General features: G+C 36.3%; 1 protein-coding gene across 4 annotated transcripts; it reads right to left on the reverse strand.

Moving 5' to 3' along the window:
• Positions 1 to 26,904, reverse strand: LOC145934691 (uncharacterized). 4 transcript variants are annotated; one of them, XM_083035334.1, is made up of 5 exons: positions 26,770 to 26,904; positions 23,943 to 25,565; positions 8,422 to 8,655; positions 2,643 to 2,708; positions 1 to 421 (listed from the first exon to the last, which is right to left on the reverse strand). In XM_083035334.1, the coding sequence occupies exons 2-5, from the start codon at positions 25,527 to 25,529 to the stop codon at positions 248 to 250; spliced, it is 2,061 nt and encodes a 686-aa protein (XP_082891460.1). In that variant the 5' UTR covers positions 25,530 to 25,565; positions 26,770 to 26,904; the 3' UTR covers positions 1 to 247. The 4 variants fall into 4 exon arrangements, with proteins under 4 accessions (XP_082891460.1, XP_082891462.1, XP_082891461.1 ...); XM_083035336.1 differs by lacking the exon at positions 26,770 to 26,904 and adding an exon at positions 26,413 to 26,764; XM_083035335.1 differs by lacking the exon at positions 26,770 to 26,904 and adding an exon at positions 26,413 to 26,764 and having other exon boundaries at positions 23,943 to 25,744.
• Positions 26,905 to 27,797: the final 893 nt, after the last annotated feature.

A 27,797-nucleotide genomic window follows, 5' to 3' on the forward strand; every position in this document is an offset into this window, starting at 1 on the left:
TTACAAAACTTTACACAAAGTTTTATTAACCGATATTTTACAACATGCGACAGCGTAGCTACGCAATTAGTTAGTGTCTGTAGGCATTTCGTGAATGTCTTTGCTTAAGCTTAAGGCATAGCAATAAAATATACTCTCGTAGCACCTTAAATAACAGAGATGTAAGTTAATAGATGATCATAGATTAAGAGAAAGAGAGAAATGTGTGATTTGAGCAGGTGTATGTGGACTCCATCGTGGAATTTCCTCAACAATGCGGGCACCGTATCATACCAAAGACGTCGCATTTGGCGCACTTTAGGGCGACGAATTCCACCGTGAATTCGTTGCGATGTACTGATCTCTTGCTACCGTGACAGATGGGACATAGTAGTCTCTGGAATCCGCCACAATAGGTACAAACAGCGCATGCATCCTTACACTGAAACGCATAAATGTTTTGTACTGTTTAATTAAGTGCATCACAAAATTAACAATAATTAATCGTTTCTTGTGACAATTAAACCAACGTAGTAATTTCCACTAAATCAACGCATAGTGGTCTCTCTCATTTGCAGAAAATTTTTCATATGCTGCAAAGTAAGCATAATAGAGAGAGAATTATTATCTGCATATTTATATCTGTCTATCTCCTATAAAATATATCCATGCAAATGGCGACCGTAATCTGATTCAATTAAAAATAAATTTAATCATATTTTCTCATAATTGCAAATTGCATTGACTTTTAATGATCTGCCACATAAATTGAAAGTTACTTATTGTTAGATTGTGTGCAAAATGGCTTAATTAAAACTGCTCTCAATTAATCTGAATTTTGTTCATGGCTGCATTAAAAAGATCTAACTTTCAAGGCCATCGAGAATAATCATAATAATTGTTTTTAAATGTTTTTAATTACTTTTGTCTTAAATTGTAACTTTAGACACATAATTATAATAAATGATATAAATGAATAAAGCAAATGTAAAAGATTATTTTTCTCCATTCGATACTATATTGATTTGTGTGTCATCTTTTCCTTTAAAATTTTCAAATTTATTGATAACTTGTTAATATATGTACATACAATAACATGCTTAACGTGCAGAATGGTTCTTAAAAATGAATGACTAGATAAATTTTGCGTGACAACGATGTTCCAACAACCTTCTATCAAGTCTTATTTGACGTTACGAAACTGTAGTTTTTACTTTCACTTTGACTTGCTACTGATCGTGAGTTTAATGTACTGAAAATGTAAATCGATTTTGCAGAGTATATAACAAGTTTGAGTGTAATAACGATTACTCTCTGAGTATTCGAAGAATATCAAATGAATATCGTGGATTTTGTTTAAATTTAAATAATACCACATATATCACAACTGTCATATATGGAAATAAATAAAAAGAAAAGTATAAATAAGCTCTATAAGTTAATCAAATGTATCATAAACCCTTTCACTTGTTCGGTGATTTCAGTAGAAATTAGAAAACTATATTAGATTGTTAATACTTTGTGCATTAGTTAGATATATTAACATCACTTTAATCTTCTGTATATATCTATGTATATTAATTATAAATGATTTTATCATTATATTTACGAAGAAACTAGTTAATTTATGTGGAAAATGGAATAGAATCGCCACATATATCTCGTGGAGATCAGTTGGAAGAATTCATATGTATAACAACACCGTTGGCATGCGACAAAAATAACAATGGCAGTATATATGTAAACGACCTTTAGTTGCAGCAAGGTAAACCTGAATTGCACGACATCGAAATTTATGATCTCGATGGAAAAGGAGACGGTAGTTGAAGAGAGAGGGTTACAGATAAAAGTGAAAGGACCGTGCAACCTTGCGTTCACAATTGCTTGTGTTGTGTGTAGACGTTTCATCACGGTCTACTGTTCTGTCTACTTTAGAGATAGGCTGATTCTGTGTATAATAAATGCGACCGTACAATGCGTAATTATGCGAATTATTTGAATCGTAACGATATTCTTAATGACAACGCGCGTAAATTTAGATAAAATATCGATTTCTTTTATTCCTGTTCTAAATACCAGCTACACGTTTATTATTCACTCGTAAGAAGTTTATGAAAGAACGATAACAATAAGCGTAGACATCGAAGCTTTTTGTTACATAAATTCTTTTATAGAAAATTGTAAAATGTTATATATTTTTATCGCAAAACTGATGACAATTAATTTGTATCTGGATAAAATTGTTACGAATGTATATAATTAAAAATTGCGATAATATCGTCTGTCTTAGTGTTTAAAATTAAAAGTTAAACATGATTTGAATTTAAAATAGAGGCGGAAATTACGTGTAGCTTTTCAACGTCGAAAGGTTTAATCGGTTATGCCAACTTACGTAATCTTACATGAGTTTATTAATTAATATGTCACGACTAATAATTATTAAAATTAGTTGTCCGGCCGTGTTATTCGTATCTCGCGCATTCGCGTATTGTTTAATATAATAATGAGTTTAATATATTAAATATAACATTAATCGAAAAATTCCAGTGATAAATTATTAATTCCACGCTCTGGTGAATGGCGCATCCGTGTTCAGATACAGCCCGGAGCGAAAAGGATATACATATATCGAGGCTCTACAACGCCTAGTAAAATCAATTCACCTGGTAAGGTTCCAGTATGCGGCGTAGCTCTCCCGACTCGTTAAGCCGCTCGACGGTGTCGACACCCTGTAACAAGCAAAAAATAAAAATTTGTGAAACGCAGACATTTAATAGCATGGTATTTAAATCGTTCGAGTTATTCAAACGCTTTTTCTTTCCGCCTAGTAGTTCATGTCATCTGTTGCTGTGTATATGCGATTATGCTGTAAACAGAACTTTCCCGATATGTCGCACGCGTTAAAAAAAGGTTCTGTTGCATAAAAAAAATCGCAAAACGCGTCTCGCAAGACGACGACGTAATATTCTTGACGAGGAAAGTACGGCTGCATGAAAGAATTTTATCATATATTTTCCGCTTTTTTCTTCGCGTATACCGTACATAGCACAGCTATGCATATCCATCATAATGGTTGTATCATGCATTTTCATGCTAATGTTAATGAGATGCCTCTTAATAAGGCACGCGATATGTATATTTTGCAGGTTTAACGCGCCTCTGATTTATTCAAGGAGAAAAATTTCGCTCCAATTTATATTCCAAAAAATCTTTCAAATTATAATAGATAATTGCCTAGAAATAATTTACGTACTATACCGTAATATCTGTTGCAAAATTTTCAAGATTGTGGTAAACGTTACGCGTTCGCGAACGCAAACGAGTAAAATAATAATGCGACATTCCGAAGGTTCGTCCGAGCACGTCTTGTAATCTCGTATCTGATGTAACGTAATACAGACTTTATTGCGATCGTACATAGTTACGACGGTGTATTCCTTTCACCAAAGACGACGTGAGCTGTCAAATGTGCGAAGATGAGTAAGAGCAAAAGCAATAAAATTGTACAAATCAATTAAAAAAAAAAAAATAGTAACGGAGACATTTTTCGATGAGTTTCGGTATGGATCTCGACTATTTCGTACAAGATAATTGCATGACGCTGGCAGATTGGAATGCAGTTGGGCTAGCTTTATGTGTACACTTGTATGTTAGACATCAGCCACCTTAAGGCGGTGTAACGCAGGCAATCTCACCTCGCGTTCTCTCCAACGGCCTTGGATCAAATCAGCTTGACATTTCACTCACGCATATATCTGTTCTATCCAACTATCGGTTTGCTGGAAGTAAGTCTTGAGAAACGGACACTGCGACGTAGACGAAAAAATCAAATTGCAATGATTGACTCTTAGAGTTAAAGCTAAATGTTGTTTATCCATTGCATTTCTTTTATTAGAAAGATATCTCATTGCTATTCCGAGAAAAATTTCTGAGAAAAGTTATATTGTGAATTTATTAAGAATTTATATATATGTATATGTACTTAAAAAATATATATAAATATATCTCTGATTAATGTAAAAAATTTTAGAAAAGATGATAATAATATCATAATTAAACTTAAAAAATCATATATGCTATATACACTCCGCAAAATAATTAAGGGATAAAAAAAAATTGTCTAAAGTTCCTATGAGGCTCTCTAGTACATATGTACATACGCTGCGACCCCCACCACTACGACTTGGCCATCTGGCCATCTTGTCGCAACGTGTGACGTCAGACGTCACGTGACGTGTTGCGCCTCCCAGAACTGGCAGTGCAAGTAGGAAGAGAGTGGTAAACTCGATCATGTGACCTTTCTTCTGATTGGATAGAGAACACCTCTGTTCTAACGCCTCTATCCAATCAGAAGAAAGGTCACGTGATCGAGTTTGCCACTCTCTTCCTATGAGGCTCTCTAGTACATACGCTGCAACCCCCACCACTACGACTTGGCCATCTGGCCATCTTGTCGCAACGTGTGACGTCAGACGTCACGTGACGTGTTGCGCCTCCCGGAACTGGCAGTGCAAGTCCGGCAGCGCTGGCAGCAGTACTGTTATTGTTAGGTGCATTTTCGGTTGTTCGTGATCGATGTTTGTGCGCTCATCGCCGGTCCACGAAAGTACGAGCGTGAGTTTAATGTTTTTACGTGCTTAATTATCATATAAATCCGATCGCGTCGCAAAACCGACAACCGACATCGTGATCGCGATCGCACGGGCGGATCGAATTGCCGTTGCGCTTTCGACGCGAATTTCTCGAGTTTTTCGGCGTTGTCGATCCGCGATTTCTACGTCGTTGAATCGTGAAATATAAAACATAGTGAAATGTAAATCTATTTCTTGGAATATCGGCGACTTCTGACTTCTGACCTAACCTCAGTGCGTCGCGGGGGAGTCGCCGCATCATCGTCGTTCGATGAGGTTAGGTCCACCTCCGACAAGTGGGCCTCGAAAAAAGCGGCGACGCGAAAACAGAGCATCGGTTCTATTCGCGCGCGAATAAGCTCTCGCGATTCTCGCGTTTTACCGAAACGCGTCGAAAATGTGATATCTAAAATCCGGGCGTCGCCGTTCTCGTCGCGAACGAAAAAAAGTAACGCGAGTGCAAGTGTTTCGAAGCTTCTACGAGGAGGAGGCCCGGGGTGGCATCGAGCGACACTGGGGCAACTGTGAGGTAAGCAAAATAATTATATAATAATATTTTTCTAAAGAAATATAATTTTTGTTTAAGTATCTATATATATATATATATATATATATATTTTTTTTTATTTGTTACAGATAGCATTGCGATACACACTGCGATTCACGCTTCGTGTCAGGAATGCCGTGTAAAGTTTCGCGTGTCGGGAGTGTCGTGTAAAGTGTCGGGCGATCGTAATTATTCGTGTTTTCGCGAGTGTCGTGAATGCTACCATGGACCAAGAGAGGAGGAGGAGGCCCGGGGAGGCATCGGGCGACAGCTGGGCAACTGTGAGGTATGTAAAATACCTAAAAACATTTTTTTCTAAATGTTTTTCTTCTCTGCATTGAGATATTCGACCGTTTCCAGACTTTCAAAACACCCTGTACGCACACATACACCCCCCCCCCCCCACACGTACACACACATGTATACATACATAATTTGAATATTTTGTTTTCAGATCAATGTGCTGTGTACTACAACTTCGCTATTGCACGTATCGGTGAGTGAAAAATTGTTTATTTTGATCGAATTGAAAATATTATAACATTCCTTTTTAAAAAAGGCATGTTAAGTCAATTTTTACAAGTATTATTGCATCTTTTCCGCGATGCTTATTGACTGTCTCGATTTGCATTGTGCATTATATTTGTAGCATCGAAAGGCTGTCATCGCGAGGGTTAGCAGTTTGACAGTTTGTTCAAAATAAAATAAAATAAAATAATAATGTTTTAAATAATATGTTATAATACTTTAAACTTGATTAATATTTTTGACAGTTATCAGCTGATTTCTGTCAGCAAGTATATTAATCGAATTTAAAGTATTATAACATTATTTACAACTTATTATTATACTATTTTAATATTTTTAAAACGTATTATTATTTTAAAATTTAATTAAGAAAATAACACTTTGTTAATATTTTTTACAAAAGCTACATCAACTGATTAAAGCGTTAGTTTGTTAATTAAATTTTAAAATAATAATATTAAAAATAAAAAATATTAAAATAGTAATATGTTTGTAAATAATATATCATAATACCTTATCCGCGATTAATATTTTTTGACAGAAATCAGCTGATAACTGTCAAAAATATTAATCGAGTTTAAAGTATTATAACATATTATTTAAAACATTATTATTTTATTTAATTTTATTTTGAACAAACTGTCAAACTGCTAACCCTCGCGATGACAGTATCTCGATGCTACAAATATAACGATCAATGCAAATCGAGACACTCAATAAGCATCGCGGAAAAGATGCAACAATACTTGCGAGAATGGACTTAACGAGTCTTTTTTAGAAAGGGATTATACAAAATATCCTGATATTATTGGAAATATGTGTAATTAATAACTTAATCACATGTATACGTATGCTATATAATTCTCAAATATGATCGAAGTATATCGCTCACTTCATCACTTGGAAAAAGTGCGTAAACATAACTGAAGCTTATGATTACGAAGATCTTTATTACATTGCAATAAAAGCGACACGCTATTTTACGAAGACATATATCTCATAAGATATCTCGTCGTATATGATGATACGAACTTGTATTACTTCCGTCGTGAATGAGAGCAATTACGAACTATACACAATGAGAACATACGTAGGTTTATTACGGTCATTCCCAAGTACCGTAACGTTTAAGTGATCTCACTGCGATAATAATCGTTCCTTACCACTAATTTCTACTATCTCATTCTATCGATTAAGTAATCTTTATTACGACTCAGTACTTAATTGGACAAATTGACAGCGCGCAAATCGTGATCTGATTATACGAGTTTTTCTTTAAAATGACTTGAAATTAAGAAGATATTTCTTCATCAATTTATAATATATAAATAACTAATATATAAACATCATCAAGAATTTAATTTTCAACAATGTATTTTCTAAATTACTTTAGATGTTAAATAATTTTTTCTTATTGTTATTTCTGATTTAATATAATCTTTCAATCTCACGGCAGATACAACGTAAGAAAATCTGTGAAAGACGACTCTTCACACCTGAGCATTGCATGCTGAAACACAATACTTTGCCATCTTTGCCATGATATTCTGTTACCATGTACAAACATATTGTAACGTACATGTCTCAAAGATACGATAGTTTCTTTAAATTAAAAATTCCACAATTATTTATTTTTATTTATTGTATATTATTCGTATGATAGTTAATTGGTGCATTTGATTTAATTAAGTGCAAAAATTCTATTATTTAAAATATTTAATAATATATTTTTCTTTTATTGTGACTCATATCTGTTCATATTGTCTATATAAATCAAACACACTCCAATCTCAAATTTTCATTCGTAAGTTCATTCAATTTTCGCTCATCAGTCGACAGTTATATTTGACATTTCACGTTATCCATCTCTCGACTTTCTCGATGTCGAGTATCGCCGATTGCATAATGCGTCATCGGCCTTGTATGTATAAATTCTTCGCAAGGCGTAAGAGGATGAATTCGAAAGGATCATGAAGTACTCGAATGCTAGTACGCACATCCTCTAAGTTTTCTTATTAGAAGTTATTCTATCTGTGAAGGGGAGAGAGAGAAAAGAGAGAGAAAAATTGATACCGCCACTTGGAACTAAATAACTAAGTTGACAAACGTCAAACGCAGAAGACAGAACGTTCAACGCCAGCTATTCACGTTTTATTATCTAATCTCCGTTATATAAAGCGTTAATATCAAGAATAGATATTTTAAAGTGACAAACCTAAAATACATCACATATATATAATTTTTTATATCTAAATTATATCTTTTAGGAATAATAAATTAAATATATGTACACTATTACGCATTAATATACTACAATAATGGGAGGGCTTATAAAAATAGAAATATTTTTAAGAAAAATATTTTTAAGAGAGCTGTAGAAAATATGTTTCTCCAAGGATACAAATCTGCATACTTTTAACTTTATGCAGAGTTTTATTAGCTTTATTATGTTATTTAGTAAGGTCTTGGCATAATATTTTCTAATATTTAATTCCTACTTTACACACAACGCGTTAACATATTTAACTAGTAAATATAACTGAAAACTATATAGGTAAGTTCCAGTTTTCTAGTATTGTGATTAAAAAAGTAGCGCCGTTAATTATTTTAAAACAAATATTTTTACTAAAATGTACTATTTTATTTGCTATTTCTTTGAAATTTATTTCATTGATATATTTTTCCTCTTCCTATTTTTCGCAATCTTAACATATTATAATAAAAATGCATACATACCCCGATATGCTGACCATCGACGAAAAGTTGTGGCAATGTTAAGACTTCCGAATCGATCCGTTCCCTGAGTTCGGTCTGTAATTCCGTGTCGCGGAATAAATCTGCTTCGTCATACTTGACCATGTTCGTCCATAAAATTTGTTTCATCTTCATACAATTGGTAAAGGTTTCTCTAACTATGCCTAACGATGTCATGTAGAGCACCACTCTGCCTTTTTCTCTTTCTACATAAGCCTGAAAACAGAATATAATATGTCACTGAGGATCAAGGAACAAAACACCCTGTGTAAATTTCAAGTTTTAACAGAATACAAATTGCATTGAGATAGTTAAATATTGAAATGATCATTTATTCTCACGATCTTGCACAGTGGCATACGTACGTATTTCATTATATATATTATCAATATATAATATATTTTATTGATACACAACGCAGTTATTAATTGTATGTTGCGAGACAACCGAGCACTGATGTTATCCAATCGGTTCCTTAGAGGCAACTGATAGTCTGTTATAAATACATAGTATTGCTTGCTCTAACTGTATCGCAGAATCTTTGTTATGTTGATATTTTTTGTATACATATTTCGACAATAGAAATGCCTTAACGCATGAACTCTCATAAAGTGTCGAAACACACACATTCGGCTCACGTGCTCCGACTTTACATATTCGCACATCATGACTATTGATTATGAATAGTTTGACGTATGTCAAAAATAGTTATACATTGACATATCATATGATATGTCAAAATAAAGAAATAAGAATCATTTTAATTATTATAAATATTGCTAATCAAATATGTATATAAAAGTATATCATTTAATTAATATATCGATCAGTTCCACATTAATTACACACACTTTGATATATCATTTAATTTGATGTATCATTTGTGACCACTCCTTTTGACATATGTCACACTATTAAATATTGAACATTCCCTGTAATTTTGAGACAGCATTGCCGGATAATCAACAGTCATAATGCGCGATATGTAGAATCGAAGAGGCCGACCGAATGTGCCTCGACACTCTTGATATCACATTATATTTTGCATACAAGAAGTGCTATTGAAATCCCGATATTGACAATTTTAAAGAGAAAATTGCACGGAATTTTAAATTTACTTGTCTATAATTGCTTTTTCTTAAAAAATAACATTTCTATAATACTATCATATTTTGTGGCTAATAACAAGTTTAGAAAAAAAAGAGTGAAAGTTTTATATATATACAATATATACTTTCTCTTTTTCTCTTTTTCGAAGCTTGCTATATACTAGGCACAAAATATGATAGAATATATATAATAGATTAATAGTTTTTTATAGATTAATATGGTTATTAATATAAATTAATGACTAATACGGCAAAATATCATAAGCGAGAAAATAATAATGTATTGATAAATTTATAAAATTCTGAAACTAACTCTAAAAACTAAAAACACGATGTGTATTCTCTCTCCTTTATTGGCGATCGATTCTTGGATAGACATGGACAACAATTCTCACGGAAGAGAATAGCTCTTTATGGTTCGACGATTCCATCGCAATCGCCGTTTGAACTTCGGTTTTCGCTTAACAATGCGTGCATTGGGCACTTGTTCCTTTAATACAATCGATTTCATTGGCACGTGTGTATAACTATTGCACTATATGCATCAAGATATTACACATATCTGATAGCTTATGAAAAAAGCAATTATTTTACATTGTTGTCTATTATTTTTAACAGCAAAGTATAATATTTATTATATTAATTATACCTTTTTGAAATTAAATATTTGTACTATCATTGTAATACATTGTAATACAGAGAGAGAGAGAATGGCTTTTTATTCACAAAAGCTGCAATTTTTTAAATTTCGTAAAATTGAATCGTAAGTCTTGAAAACGTCACAATTTATTATAATACAGCGTCATAAGTTTTAATAGATCGCATACTAGAAATGGATGCAATCTGTAAATTTGTGAAAGACATATTTCTTTCTCTCAGATATCTCCATAGTAATCTAGCTGCCTTCTAAATTGCCTACTTCTCGTAATGCCTAATATACTTTCCAGCTGAATTACGTAATGTCGTTTAGGCAGTTCTCTCAAGAAAGACGGAGAAAAATAAAGAGAAGACGGCGATAAGTGGCAGACGAGTCAGAAAAAGGAAGGGGAACTGATTATGTTAAATTAGCTTTCACCACGCGCAAGATAAAAAAAATTCGCATAATTTCAATACCATTTTTAATCTATAAAGAACTTTACATAATTATTATTCTACGAATTTATATTATGTGTATAAAAAATATGTGAGTAAAAATCGCGTGAATACTGCGCATAAATTTGAAAAATTTCAATGTAAGCTATTTATGCTTTTATTTTCCGTAATTCGTGTGAATATATCAAACGGGGAAAAACACTCTATTGTATAAAAACCGTCTCTTTATTAGTGTCAGCGCTCTCGTAAAAACTCCAGACTGCCATTTATTGAGCTTAATGGATAACGTGTGATAAATGTCACATGTTTTGTGAAGAATATTCATTAAAAACGTCCTTTGGTACGCAATTGAAACTTTTTTTACATTTACTTACAGAATATTCTTCGTAGATATATGCGAGAAAAGTTTCATTAGAATTGAATTTTCCACGTTGACGGGATGAAATTCTATCTTGCATGAAAAATATTAAAACGTAATCGCGAAATTCAATAACGTTCTAATATTCGTTACATTCGCTGAGTTGGATGAAATTTCTGCTCCCTCGATATGGTCATTTCGCACAATAATCGCACGTCCGATTAGCATTATGGATCACCACGTACTCGTTCGACTGCTAATGAACGTGGGCACTTTAACGGGGAAACCAGACTTGTTGTACCAGGTGCATGATCTGCACTATAAAAGCATGCTATCATTGTGAAGGTATGCGTGGTAAGATCTCGGCTAGCTATTACTAACTTTTTGCTAACCTACTTGCTCCTACCCGTTACCCTACGCAAATGACACGTATAGTAATTGCCTTCGATCATAATTACGGCGCCGTCTTGAGGAAGGCAAAGCCAATACGACAGAACCACGTACACGCGAACCAGATGGCCTAACAGAGAGCTTCGCATCATGAGATATAAGATATAAAGCTGATGAAGAACGAACTTTTTGCGTCCCATGTTTCCTGAATGTTATAAATTAAAACTCTAATTAGCATTTATCGCTGCCTAATAAAAATTTAACTAACTACTGTTTTTATATATTGTTACATTAATGTTAAAAAATTCTTTTCTTTATGACTTCGCGAGCCACATTACGTTGATATTAATACCGATTCCAAGATCGAGTCTGTATTATTTTTTTTTCTTGCCTTTATACGTAAAATATACACAAAATGCTGATTAATATAAAATGATTGTTAATTACTTATCTACATCAAAAATTATAATCTTGTTATAAATGCTTAGTCGCCATTTATAACAAGAACAATTTAACATTTTTCATCTTAAACATGATAATCAAAAAAGCATGGTTTTTTTAGTATGATCGATGAGAAGGAGGGAAACTTGCAAGAAAGTAATTTAGCCATCATATACACCTATGTAGTCTTCTCTTAATGGGATGTGTGTGAAACCGATGCGGGTCATTCGAGATGAATAATTTTTTGTGCGTCGCGACGCGATTCTACACCGACAACATTATATCTATGCTCCGTAGATCTTATACGATCCAATAGAAATCTCTTCAAACAATAGAGCTATGATAAAAAGTATAAGAGCTTGTACGAAACCGCATTGTATAGATATATTAGAACGCGAAAAAAGTATAAAAGAAAAGAAATTTATATTCTAAAAAATTATTAATACTAGATCTAAGAAGTCTTAAAAGACCATATTTAAATGTTATAGAGATAGTGAAAGATCGTGTAACAAAGCACGTATATAATTAAATAGATATTTACCTTAGATAGTACCTATATATTTAAACGTGTCGCTCTTTTGTATTTCTTCAAAATTATATTAATTCATAATAAAAATTCAAATTCAAATTCTTATGTAAGAAACTATTTTTTTTTAGTTTTCTTATAAAAAATTCTATATACTTTTCTTTTCGTAATTTATCGTTTTACTTTGTAAAGTTTTAATGTCTATATGTAGAAAGGAATAATCTTCATTTGTAATTTAGTTCTTAGAGAATGATTAAATTTCGAAATTATATACATATGCTTATCATGCGACTAATTAAATGCAAATGTTCATAATATTGTACACAACTCAGACAGTTTAATGAGTTTCAATTTCACAGCACTATGATACACAACACAGCTATAGTGGTATACGTTCTCAAAGACATGATCATTTTACGAGCGCTTAATGAAAGCTGCACCTAACCGTACGTGTTACATACGAAACGACGGCATGCTTTGAATCGGAGATTAATTGTGAATGAGCTCTAACTGGTAATACAGACAAATCGAAACGCCAAAGACGATTTCTCCGTAACTGGGATAATGTTACGAGAGATAGTCAGGTCGCCCACTGACCGGAATTTAGTGCGTTAAGATTCCCGACAATATTATAGATGCACATTTACTCGAAGAATGAACTTCGCTCGTTGACGCATAGCAACTTGCATCATGAGGGCAAGAAATATCCACTATGAAGGGTGATTGAAGAAGCGTAAAATTAAGTTAACTAAGTTTCCAGCAACGTCAAATCCATGATGTGTAGAATGTTTATTTTCTCCTCGTCTATTTATTCTCAACTTCAATCAAGTATCAGATAATTTTCAGAAATCTCTCGTATCGGTAAATTGAATCGTCGATCATTCTAATCTACATGTTGGCATATCAGTCTTGGCGACCTAGCACTTAATGGCATAATGACGAGTGAATGGCAAACGATTGCGGCACAATCGACGGTAGCCGGTTAGTACGATTCAGTTTCTAAAGAGTGGGAGGCGTAATGGAAGTCGCAGTACATTATTTCGTTATTTCGGTAATGACAATGTCATGTACCATACTTTCACAGTGAGTTCCTGACGAGGTTCAAACTTGCGCATAATTAGAATCGAAGAGAAAAGGATATAAGAAAAAGAAGGGAAAGGGATGTAAGGAATAAAGTAAACGCGATGTAAATCGACGACGGTGCGATTGCGGCAGATCTCTTCAGGTTCTCACGTACGGTATCGCGATTGCACAAGACAATTGGCATCAGCAAGACGCGGAGACATATTGACGGCGCGTAGCATATTGACCAGACAATCGAGGCAAATGTGTGAAAAGGTGAAAGCGTATATACACCTGCAACTATTCGCCTAGGCCTAAGCGAATCGCCGCGGGGGTCTCCTAGAGCCGGCGATTTCGTCGGCAAAGGATAAACACTTTTACGCATGGATTGGCACACGCATCTAAAGATCCGAGTTTAAACGTACCCATATAACTTTAGACAGCCTTCTATCTTTCCCATTTCGTTTTTATCTCACGTACGTATAAGAGCGCCTTCGATTACGTAATGGTGAGTTTCGCGAGCGGATGGCATGGATATATAATAATAAAAGTCACGCAGCACGGGACGGCAGAACGTATGGCGCATGTGACCGGTGTAGATGAAGAAAGAAATCCGTCGTTCTCCTTGCGACCGGGAGATATAAGACGTCACCACCCGCGATTCAGCGCGTTTCCCGCTTCGCGATGCATGACACAAGCGCCGAAGAAAGAACGATTTCCTCGCCGCATAAACACATGTGTATTTACGTTGCCATGATGGCATCGCGCATGATGTCAGGCGAGATCTGACCTTTGTCGGGATAATCGATGCAAATGCGTCGCCGTCCGATGAATGCATTCTCCGCTGGATTCCCTTCTTTAAGGTCTACGAGCGCGCGAGCGTGGCGTAATTTCACGTGCATTTCCCACCACGAAGTCGCAACACGTGATCGATGAGTCTTTCGCTCGAGAATCACATCCGGTCAAGCTCTTTCGAAGCCGCAAACGCAGATTCGGTATCGTCGGCACGCAATTTGTCTCGTCTTGCGCTCTTCGGGGTTCGGATCTACGTCATTGGGCGAAATGTCGACCGCGAATCTATATGCAAGGTTACGTGCGGTTTGCATGGGAGTACCGTCACATGTTCCTATCGATCATTAAATCGACTGTGGTCACGGATTGACCAAACGGAGGTACGAAATGCATCTTCAAATCCCCGAACTATTGCGAAATTATATGCGAAATGTCACATTTTGGTATATCGGCCCGAAGTATGATTCATCGCTATATACTCGTACATTTCTCGTCTCATTTATAATTAAAAAGTTGAGCAATTATACAAACAGAAAGTAAACACGCTGGTAGACAATCGCGTAAGAATTTTATTCAGAGCGAACGCGCGCTTTATCTCTCTTTTATCTGAATACGAAATATTGTGAGAATCTACTTTTCCTGTGCCTTGAAAAGAATTTCTTTCCTCTTAAATGCGCTATACATATATTTGTTATCGCCGTATCCTTTCGCACAACGAATGTTTTCTCTCTTGACAATTTTAATTTACGTTTAACTTGCTGCATCTTTCTCCAAAGGAAGTTATGATTTACAAAGATTAAATTTAAATTCATACAATTAGCAGTTATTTTATGATTAAAAATTGGTTCACATTGATTTTTATTCCACGTTCATCATTCTTGTTTTAATTCATCAAACTACATATAGAGAGAGAATAGAATTATCTATATGATTCCTTTTCCGTTCCCCTTAATCGACATTCACGTTTACGAATCTGAACACGATGATTGTATCAACCTGACATCAATTTAATTTTGTTGAAATTGAAACTGAAAGCTTTCACTCTCTGATCATTATGTGTTCAATATAGAAATCTCCGCATTAATTTCCGGATCGATTTCCAACTCGACTTCCATTTACTCCTTACTTAATTTTATATTATTATAAATCTTATTATCAACTTTATCGAATGTGATAACGTTTAATTTAATGTATGTGTAATATAATGTTTATTCATTATTTCTCAATTGATTATATATATCTCAGAGAAATTAAGTCTGATCAATTGTGGAACGAGTTTTATAGTAATCAACGCTCTCTTTAATAATTTTTGAATCGATAAAATTAAAAACATGTGGTACGACAAAATAACATGTTATCGTAAAACCAGTTTTTTTTATTATGCAGAAACTACAATCTTTTAAAGTACAGTATACAATGACAATATATTTATAATAATATTTGTAATCAGAAATTCTACATCTCATACATATGATGTACACTTCCTGTTTTCCAGCTACCCATTATGGAAACGGGATTTCTCAGTTACTACGCTTTTATTTCAGAATACATATAGCAAAGCTTAATTATGCAACATTAAACAACGCGCGTCATTATGAAATCAACGATGAGAAAACCAGCTCTTGCTCATCTCCGATAATAAAACACACGTATCGAAAGGCAATAATCATTTCGCAAACATTGGGTACCGCATGTCCGTTGGAACGAAGTGCGAATCTGAAGAGAAGAAAGTGCACTTTCATAAATATACATTTCATTATTTATGTCTGATTGCGACCGCGCGTTTGCCGCAGAAATGTCAATGATCTCATGGCTAGAAAGGAGCATCATTATCGCGTCGACGTTCTCACCATGAATACCGCAAAACAGTGTCAACATTGCAAAAATAAGTGTTAATTAAAGTAATCAAAGACAAAATTCCCGTAGAATTTTTCCCTATACTAAGTTATGACGATCCTGGTACAGGAATGGTTAAACATACTTTACCGGTCTTCTTCTTTATAAGAGCCCAACTAATTATATAGTATATGTAGATGTTGCCAGCAAAAGTTACGCACGGATTGCGCTCGCGAGAGAGACTTTTAATTAATTAAACGTGGAATCTGTATTCGCGTGGTATTCGAAAGTTGTGGTATCACGGGAGGCAAATGGGAAATAGATCGCGCGTTTTGTGCGACTTTAGAAATTTCCTTAAAGCCAGAGAAAAAGGATGCATTCTTTCGCGTGGTAATATTTATACACCATTTACTCACACATGTATATGTATGCGTGTGTGTACATATGTGTATACGCACATTAAATATAATTTGCATATAATATAAATTAATTAATATACATTGTTGTGATGACGTTTTACATTGCAAGAAAATAAGATGTATGACGTTCACCTAAATTGAAATAACATATAATGATAATATGCTTTCCCGTTACAGCTTTTGGAATAATACGAATGTTTCCGTTATATATAAATCTGATGAACCGGTTTTGTGTACGGATGGAAATTCCCCAAATTTTGGGTTACTCGTGTCACGAGTATGGCCACACTATATGTATTTAAATGCACACCTGTATTTTTCCATCATTTAATAACGGTGCATCAATTTCAAATTTCGATGCATTGATCTGCGGCTAAAAAACGTTATCGTTACTGTTTCTCAGACAAACTGCACGAAGTAAATTAGCCAAAGTAGTTTAAGTCAGATGGTTGATGAGATTAGAATCCCTCTGTTCTGAATTACTCTCGGGGGATAGAAATTGTTGTTATTTTTATAGAGACTATGATAGAAACTGTTAGTCGTTATTGCCGGATATGATTACGGTTATTGTTACTGTCGATAGGCTGAACGAGATTTGTAAGCGTATACCTATGTGTCTTCATCATTTCACTTCAGAATCAGAACTCAAGTACTACACAAACATAGTTATATTAATAATAGACATTTATATCACATATTTTTTTCCTTACAGTAAAGTCATTTAATCTTTCAGCTTTCTGAAACAGTTCATTAACTGTAATATACGTATTTATGAAGTATTTTTCATATTTAATAATATGATAGCCAATTATATCAATAATATCTGTCTCGTGAAATATAAAATCTTCAAATAACGATTAATAATTTTAGCAAATATTATGTTACATAATACGTCAAAATAAAATTATTACGTGTGAAATATGTACTTTACTTAATTACTCATTCGTAAATTCAATATCCGCATTGCTTCGTTGACACGAAATGTTTTATTATACGCCAATATCACATGTCCTATCATTAGTTAATTGAAAAACAAGATTAGAAAAGAACGAGACACGCTGTCTTACGATTTCAAGTTTTTCGGTAAAGGTATTGATCGAGGACAACTTTGATGAATATCTTAAATTATGTACGAGAAAACGAATACACGAGAGTATGACAGACATAAAGGAGGAAACTTACAAAACTCGAGCGGGAAAAGAGCGAGAGAGGAGAAAAAAACAAAAAAAGATGCTTCATCGAATCCAAGAGGAAGCTAAAACTTCTCATTGCCGTTGCTGCTGTCGCCGTGGTGGCCTCTTTGACCCGCTTTCTCTTTTCCCACCCGATTTGTCTCGTGGACATGCCTACCGCGTTTTCTTCAACCGGGAAATTCATGAAGCCGACCTCTCGCTACCTGCCACGGCGGTTAGATACCTCCTCGACGAATCTCTCTCTAGAATACGCGGAATAGCAGACGAACGCATCCGTAAAAACGGAAGTCGGCAGACCAAGTAGGCCGTTGATACGTCGATGTCATCGGTGTCGCTTCGTTAGCAAAGCTAATGCGAGATATTAGTAATTCAGGCGTACTTACATAAGTCATTTACGCGTCCATTGGAAATTTTTCGAATGGCAGAGAATGCTGCGAAAGTATATTTACATAAAGGAAAATGATTACAGATATGACGGATGTCGAAAGGCTATTATCGGCAAGATGCGACCTACGGCATTTCAATCTCTATACGGCATGTGAAATGAAATCTATCAATGTAATGTCGTGAGATCTATCAATTTAATCGACGAATCGTGCCGTAGAAATCTCTCAACTCCTGTGCAACACAGTTCGAATAACGTTATATATCGAGTAATTGGATCGATATTAGTTGTATACCGAGAAATATATAGCTGAAGCGCCCCAAATCGGCGATATGACATTCTCTACATAATTTTCGTAAAGAAAGAAAGTTGGCTCGCGAAAAAAGGAGAGACGATATAAAGTAGGTCGTATATCTGTGTACGCGACACGTTTATAATCGGTCATTTCACCTTCTTCATTCAATCGGTCGCCGGAATACACAAACTGGGTTGCGCGTATGCACGTGTGAATCAGCTTCATGAAAATTTATACTACGAACAAGAGTAATGGTACTTAATTTGTAATTTGCATCCGTGGACTTGGGCACCTCGCGCATGAAACACGTAGCACGATGAAATTACGTGGTCGGCCGGAACAAGATATAGTCGATAAGTTGAATATATGACGATGTGTAACATCTCGGCCAACACAGAGTTTGATACGAGCTGGATCGTAGAAAAAGAAATAAATCAGTAGATTAGAACGTTTCGTAATTATTCTTTTTATCTCTTACGAATCACCGTTAATTTATATTACATCTACTGTTCCACTTTCATTGATGAGAAAGTATATATTTTTGAGAAAATCGAGCCTTCTATATTATATTGTGGTTGAATGCGTCCAATGTGCGCCTTTCTTTATGCGTAACAAAACGTATACAATTACGTAATCTATTAATAAAATAGACACGAGCAAAATAGAAAAGAATAATGACTAGGTTTCTCATAAAAGAAAGAAAGTTTTATTTTTTTCTTATTAACGTTAGTTGATCGCGGTATGAATAATTCAACTGATTTCGATACACGCAGTCACGCTTGTCGAAATCTTAACTTTAATCCGTTTTTACTCTCGCACTTGAGAAATTGCCAATTAGAGTTATCATCACGATTTTCTTGCGTTTTCTGCGAAAATAAATAATATCCTCAGATTTGAACATAATTATTGCACAGCGCCGTAAGCAACAAATCTCTCTCTTAAGGCTCTTTCTCTATGAAAATACTTTAATGAAATACAGCGGCATTAAAACCAGCTGCTCGCCGTATTACGGAACCCTATTCGGAGTATACACCTCTACTAAACAAATTATCTGGCCATTAAATGTGTAACATTTTAATTGCGTATGCTACTTCGCATATAGTATAAGTATATAATCACTCGTCGAAACGATATGTGAGAAATATGAGCGCTTCTGCGCAAGTTTCTATATATAAATTATATGTACACAATTTGGCATGCAAAGTTTATTTTTGATATATTAGATATTAATTATTTACATTGTCGTGATAAAATAAAATGTCATTTAATAAGAAAAAGATATTTAACGTTGCATTGCAAGAATTAGCGTAAAAATATCTAATTTTAGTATATAAATATATAAGTTTTTATTATTAATCAGAATATATTCAACGATTTTTATTTATTTGGCTTAAATAAAATATTTATCGCTATGTAAATATATGCATTATTATGTAAAATGTGTAGCAACATATTTTTTTTTTCTTAAATTTAATTCAGCATACGAGATTCAACCAACATGCTATAAGATATAGCTACTCTCTCTCTATAAAAGTTTCGTTCTCAGAAGTTACCACGGCGGTTTCAGGCACGAGTTTCGTTATGTCAGTCACTTTGGTATACTTTTTTCAGAGAGAGGGAGAGAGAGAGAGAGAGGCAGATAAAAGCTGTACCTCGCTACGTATTAATTATACGGAAGTAGATGCGTCATATCCTATTGCACGTTTCGCTTTGAAACTAGCTAAATCTCATAATAATAATTTCGTATTTATCGTGGAAATATGATCAGGATATAGAAACTATAATATTCACGAGATGTCAAGATCATTAAAGTTCAAACAACGATGAAATTATTCTCAGACTGGGAAATAATTTTGCATTACATTCTGACAATTGCAATTTCAAATATTTGCCCAAACCGCAAGAACTGTTATTATGTACAGAATGTTAAGCAATAGGAGAAAACTGTCGCACAAAGAGTGAATCTACTATAAACATGTCTCTTGCAAGTCAAATTTGCACAATATCTCTGCGAGAGCGATAATTGCGTCACATAAAATATTTTTGTGCGACATGTCTTATGGAAATAATGAAGCCACACAAAAGTCAGTTTTAAGTAATATTGCAATGTCTGTACCAATATGATATAAATAATAATTAAACAATCTAATATTGTATAATTAGAGATACAATTATTAAAATCATCAATTATCTTTAATGATCTCTATTGAATTATTTTCTCTCTATTAATCGCGATATTGTAATTATTTTTTCCGTTATTTTAATTAAAATGTCTACATGTGAGAGTCAAAATTGTAACGGAAAATAAAACATGTTTGTGCATCTTTTTCTTTCTTTTTTTTGTATGGTACAGTATCGGTAAGATGCACAGAGTACTAAGATAAATCTGCGTGCTTCGATGTGCAATGAAGAAGCGAGAAACGATGAATGTAGGACATAAACCGCACGGTGGTTTACCTGAAGCGATATTTATGATTTCAGGTCGTATAGTCTCTGTCGGTACACTTACTTAATTTTTTTATGCGAAATCAAGTTTCTTGCATACCGGTCAGTGGCGCAAAATCATACACGATATTTCGATATCGTAAATTGCGGTCAGCCGAGCGTGCGGTTAATAAACCCTTAAAAATCCATATTGGCATATACATATATGTAGCGACATTTCACAACGATCTATCAAGTCGTCATTCGAGCTTAAAGTAGACATTCCGAAAGTGTAAGCGTTACTCCTTTTCAAAGACTGTAACGTATTACATAATCGCATAAAGCGTATTAACGATTGACTATTGTATAATTGATTATACGTTTTCATTATTTACTCAAATTAATTCTGAATGCTATTACTGTCGATGTATTTGAAATAAATTATAACTGATTTCAACAAACTCTATATCAAATATATTAAAAATATTTTATTGCTTCGAATAACTAAGTACTTTTAAAAATTAATTTTGCAAAAAAAGGATTTTTCTAGCAGTATCATTAATTGTCAGAAGATGAGATATAAGTATTTCATTAAACTGTCATTTGCATTGCGAGTGTCGATTTTTTATGAAAAATATTAAAAATGTTATTGTTTCGGATGAGATACTTTTAAAAACCGATTTTGCAAAAGAAATGATTTTTTCAACGACATCATTAATTTATCAGTAATTACCGGAAGATGAGGTATAAGTATTTCATTAAACTGTCATTTGCATTGCAAGTGTCGATTTTTTATGAAAAATATTAAAAATGTTATTGTTTCGGATGAGATACTTTTAAAAACCGATTTTGCAAAAGAAATGATTTTTTCAACGACATCATTAATTTATCAGTAATTACCGGAAGATGAGGTATAAGTATCTCATTAAACTGTCATTTGCATTGCGAGTGTCGATTTTTTATGAGAGATATTAAAAATGTTATTGTTTCGAATGAGATACTTTTAAAAACCGATTTTGCGAAAAAAATGATTTTTTCAGCGACATTACTTTATCAGTAATTACCGGAAGATGAGATATAAGTATCTCATTAAACTGTCATCATTTGCATCGCGAGTGTCGATTTTTTATGAGAGAAATTAAAAATGTTATTGTTTCGAATGAGATACTTTTAAAAATCGATTTTGCAAAAAAAGAAGGATTTTTCCAGCGGTATCATTAATTATCAGTAATTACCGGAAGATGAGATATAAGTATCTCATTAAATTGTCATCATTTGCATCGCGAGTGTCGATTTTTTATGAGCGAGAGAGGGAAACGGAGAGATAATCGCACATTTGCGGCGCATTGCACGTGAAAAGCGCAATCGAGGCGTGCCATGGAGGCAGATTTAGCCGCGAGGAAGTGCGGGATTACTTCTCTTGCCAGCGAGCATTTGCGTGCAGGCGAGGTATCCTCGCCTCTCTGTAATTTCGCGAAATAGGCCGCGCGAACGGGATGGATAGGCAACGCGGGTGCCCGATAACAAAGAGAAGTACCAAGAGACCAAGACGTGGAACACACGAGGACTTGTGTCTCGCGGCCAATGTACGTATGTATCTCACTCAGTATGTTGCATACGTTGCATCTTTCTCGGTACGTTGCTGCAATATCGTTTTATCGAATCTACCGTTATGTCGATCCGTTCCGCATCGTCGTGTACGCACGACGTTCGCATAGCAACACCGGAAATCTCGCAATAAAGAGATGCGTCTGTATGTAGTATATGCATATATTAACGCCGATTGCCTCGAATTTGATGAGATCTTAATAGCGAAGATCTCTCCCCCCCGGAAAACCGAGACGAATTTAATGCGAAATGCATTATCGAACGATAGGCAGAAGATATGCATAATAAGTAGGCTCGTGTGCAAGTAAGCTGATTAACGCGACAAATAAACGCGTTCAATGAGAAGATGATAGTAAATATTTGTCAAAGGAAGATGCTGCGAAGAGATTATCATTCACGGTGAATCTCTCGCCACATAGCATCCCTTCTGCTGCCTGAGTGCGTCAAGGAATCGATCCTCTGCCTATTGACGTTACTTCTCATGTAATATTTTATAGGAAAAATATGAAAGAGAAGAGATTCCCTTAAGTTATTTCAGACGAATCATAAGAATCGTGAAAGTAATGTCATATAAAAAAATTAATTAATCAATCTTTTTCTTTGTATCAGTAACACATCGTGTTTTGTACAGCTTTGTGTGCATCTTTATATATAATTAATATAATATAATATATATAATTAATAGAATATAATAAATATAATAATTACATTTTAAAAAACCTATTTGTTACTATAAAAAGAAAAATTATTTTATAAATCAGTAGTGTAACATATAAATCGTACACTCAGCATTTACCATTATTATTAAGAAGGTGTGGTTTATTTTTTTAAGGCGAAATGCAAATTTGAGTAGAACACACGAATAACCAATTGATGCCATCTGACTATGATCCAAAGTGGCGAACGATAGAGGACGACGCGGCTATCTAACTGTAAATCTAACGCTTTGCTTTGACCTGTAGACTATGCGAATCAAGTACATCTAGCTCGATGTACGGATTTCAACGTAGAATCCGGGCTTGCATCGATACCATTTCAAGCTTGTCAATAAGCACCTCAGGTACTCGCGGTACGAGTACCTGATTTGCATAACAAGTCGACCCACCGTTTACGGGGGTTTAACCCTCCTACACTACTGTGTCGATTGATCGATATTTAAAATGCGAGAAGCCGCAAGTACGAGAGAAATTTAATCTATGTTGTGAGAATATTTCACATTTCTTTTTTAATTTTTATACATATAAAATATAAGTTGCATATATATATATATTTATCATGAAACATCATGTTAATACAACATTTCCTAAGATAATTTTTATCGATCTTTATGTGAGATTATAACGCAATGCTTTTTAATTTTTTTAAGTATATCGAAAAATAAATTTATTTAATTTTTTTAGCTTTTTATTATGAAAGAATATTCCGGAAAATGTTGGGGAAAATTTTTTTGTCGTAGGAAGAAATAAGAGGAAAATTTAAATGTTATTTTATTGTAAATTCACTTGTGCTCTTTGGCATTAAATCTCTCTCTTATATAATGCATTAGAAATTTAATTAATATATTGAAACAAACCTTAGAGGTGGGTGACTGCAAGAACGTTGCGATGCCCGCTCGTACCCTATTCTTCACACCGCGTACGGTCCCTTTGGCACTTCGTATGGCTTCCTTCTCGTGAATTTTGTAGCCGGCGAAACTCTCGTCGTTCTCAGCGACGGCGTGTTCGCCATTCGAGTTCTTATTATTATTATCGCGCAGCTCGTTCACGTGGAAATTATAATACCTGTCATCCTCGTACAGGTACTTGTGACCAGTCGACCGATTCTGAGTAACGTCAACGCACTGCTCTTGCCCTGTCCTCTCCTGTTCCAGTTGCTTCCTCTCCTCGTACGTGCACTCTTTGACGACCGGCGACGATGTCGATTTACCGTTCTGCTCGATCGCCGGCTCGGGACTCCTTATCCGCGGCGTCGAGGACGCTTTCGACAGGGACGACGTACCGGATGGTGACGGCGAGACGCTGGTCGACGACGTCATCGTCGAGACCTGCTGATGAACGTTGCCCGATTCCTCGATGCGATCGTCGATGCCATTAGTCGAAGAAAGCGCGATCAACTTCTCGACGGCGTCCATCTTCGCTTCATCCTTCGGTATCGTCTCGTGTACTCGATATTCATTTGCATCGCCGCCGTTCACCTCGGCACCGTTCAAGGAGTCGCAGCTGATGTTGCTCTCGTTGTCGTCGCTATCGACCTCGGCGCCGCTGCTGGTCAGGCTGCTGGTTCGATTGTGCGTGCTGCTAGACAGTATAACCGTGCTGGCGCTCTTCTTCTTCGGCAACGGCGGCGGCGTGCCGTCAAGGTCGCTGCACGTACCGCTGTCCAAGGTATCGCTAGGCGAACATTGACCGCTCGACATTACCATGCCGCTTAACGGACTCTGGTAGGTATTGTAATAGAAACAGGCGTTGGTACGACCGCCTAGGGTGGTCGAGTTCAGAGTATCCGTGGTACCCCGGTGCACCATGTCTCTGTTGTCGTCGTCGCCGTTACTGTTGCGCTCCTGATTGTCGGACGCCGGGTCACCGCTGAAGACACTGATCCTCACACAGCCCTCACCGGCACCGGCACTCGCACAGTGTCGCTCGTTCAACAGATTCGTCGCACTCACTACCACCGCACCGTCACCGCAGCGTCTGCCCGTGGAAAAGGGCTCGCACGCTCTCGTCTCGTTCTCGATCTCGTCGCGATCGTTTCGGCCGTTTTCGTCCAGGGTCAACCGTACCGTCGATATCACCCTGCTGTTCTTCTTGTCGCCATCCGGATTAATCTTGATCTTCACTATGTGCGCGGCCTGCTGCTGATGCTGCGACTGCTGCCACCGTTGCTGTCGCGACGATTCGACAACGTCACTCCGTTCCTCGTAACCGCCGTCCGCCGATTGTACTTCCGGGATTCTTCCCCTGCAGATTATCGCGGTATTGACGGTAGGTGCGCTAACTCCGACGAATACCGTTGCTCCGGGCCCGGTAGCGAGAGGCGGCGAGACGGAAGGAGAAACGGTCCGGATTGACACAGTCTGCCGAGCGGCCTGGTTCGCATCTCGGGCCTGAGTCTTCGCTGGTAGTGGCGGAGGTACGGTCATCGTGGCGGTCTCATCCATACGTGCATACAAAATCACTCGCTCGATAGGCTTCACCTTGAGAAGGAATTTGGAAAGTCAAGGATTAATGCCCCTCTCTCTTTTCCTCTCCCTCTCTCGCTCTCTCTCCTTTTCATACAAGTTCCTTTCCTCTTTCCTTTTTCTCTTTTCTCTTTCGCAGTTTCTTCTTTAAATTAATTCGTGTTTAGATTATGAAAGATTAACCGCGTCGTTTCCTGGAATTTATCCAACAAATGTACGTCTAATTATCTCATAGTGAGAAACATTAAAGAATATTGATCGCGCGGATAAAGCTATTTCTTGAAACAGCCGCGTATTGGAGCGAACGTTTATCGCAATTTCCCGGGATATTAATTCACCGCAAATGCAACGTGGATTGTTCGATCTGAACAATTACAATTTGGAGCAAAATAACACTCGATCAAAGTCGAGTGCCGCTGCAACATACCGCTTTTCACCGACTTTTCACATTCGCATCGACAATTCGTACCTTCGCGGTATTGTACACTGAAACATTGAATTAATATTATTTCTTTGATATCGCGCCAATTTATTAATATATCACCATATCCTCTTAGCCAATTTTTTTTCGAAATATGAATCTCATGCAAAGTGAGCTTTCGAATCAACTGACTTGGAGTTAATTTCGCAGATGATAGTTTAACATGCTAAGTGAGGTTTCTTCGATCTTTAAGTATCGGTGCAATTTCGAATTATTTTATTATCCGAATTCGACGATCTATATTGCACAAATTATTACAAATATCAAAAAATGTATATTATCAAATTAAATTAATTATATACATAAAAATTCACAGTTGAGACTGCACATAATTCTGTTATCGCGCAATGTAGACGAACACCAATCACTCCGCAAAAATACCTAAATTCTGGCAATCGACTGTTACTCGTTAGATCGCGCTCCAGATCGATCGTTCAAGGACGATCGCGCGGACGCGACGGGGGAGCTTGACGAATTGCGCCGCCGTTCGAATCAGGTCGATCGGCCGAAGAATGTGGAAGGCCCCGCGGATCGTAGAGGAAACGTTAGCACCTTACACGCACCTGTAGCCGTGCGCGATCGCGGACTACCTGCCGAGCGCGCGAAAGAGAGAGAGATCGGTGGAACGTACGGGACTGGCACGCAAAAAGAGAAAAAGAAAATAATGCGTGGCATGAAGAGAGGAAGAGAGAGAGAGACCTGTTCTGGGGGACTGCAAGGTAGGATAATACCACTTACGGAACGCGTATGTATATCAAGAGCGGCGCATAGTAAAATTGCACTCGACTCAGCCGATGACGACGACGACGACTACGACGATGACGACTACGATCAACGGGTGATCGTTCACAACACGGAACGTCAGTAACTGTACTGAGTGCCGCTGACATTCACTCATGCAGTTTCGCGGCCCGGGTGGGGACTGAAGTCGGGCCCCGGGACCATAGCGAAAGGGGGAGTGGGAAATCGTCGGGCCCGTCTACGACGGGGAAGAAGGTATGACATGGTGGTGGAAAGAAGAGGAGAGAGAGAGGTAGAAAGGCGAGACCCGTAGAAGGACGAGAACGGGTTCTTTCGACCTGTAGTCGCCAGACAGGTACTTGTCCAGCCAAGTGGTGGACGTGGCGTCCTCTACCGAGCCACCCGGGATCGACCTCCCTCCCTCCCTCCCCCATCTTTTGGTTCCTTATTTAAATACCTGACTCTTTACCGTTCACCATATACCTTTCACGTAGACGCCGGTTTTGCGCGTAGGTATGCACACCGACGAACGTACGCACGCACGCACAATTATCGGTGTGCACCTGCCGAAATTTCACCGACACGATGCTGCAAAACGTTCTCCTTTCTTCTCACGGCGCGGTGCGTCCTCGCTGGACCATTCGTTGTTAATTCGTGCATGGCCGTATCCCGTAAATGGCCGTGTGAATGGAAAGCGCGGCCGCCCCTCAGGCTACGTTCGATACTTACTGAAAATCTTTTCACAGCGATCGATAATTCGAGGATGTTGCGATAGATGTTTATCGTGCATAGACGCTAATAAAAAATTTCCTAAATAAAGAAGAGAAGATTTGATAGACTTCATCCGTAGCGTAATGCTAGGGATTATTTCATGATCAAATGGTCTCTTATTCTTTTTTTATTATTTTATATAAATACATTTTAATATTTTCTCTGCTAACTGCGTTGTACATATATAAAATCACTTGGATCTATAGATTTTTATACATGATACAGATATAAATCGTTCAATGTGCCTTTCATTG

This window comes from Prenolepis imparis, unplaced genomic scaffold, assembly GCF_030444845.1.
Source record: "Prenolepis imparis isolate NDT839.2.m4 unplaced genomic scaffold, iyPreImpa1.0 SCAF_4, whole genome shotgun sequence".
NCBI classification, from domain to species: Eukaryota; Metazoa; Arthropoda; class Insecta; order Hymenoptera; family Formicidae; genus Prenolepis; species Prenolepis imparis.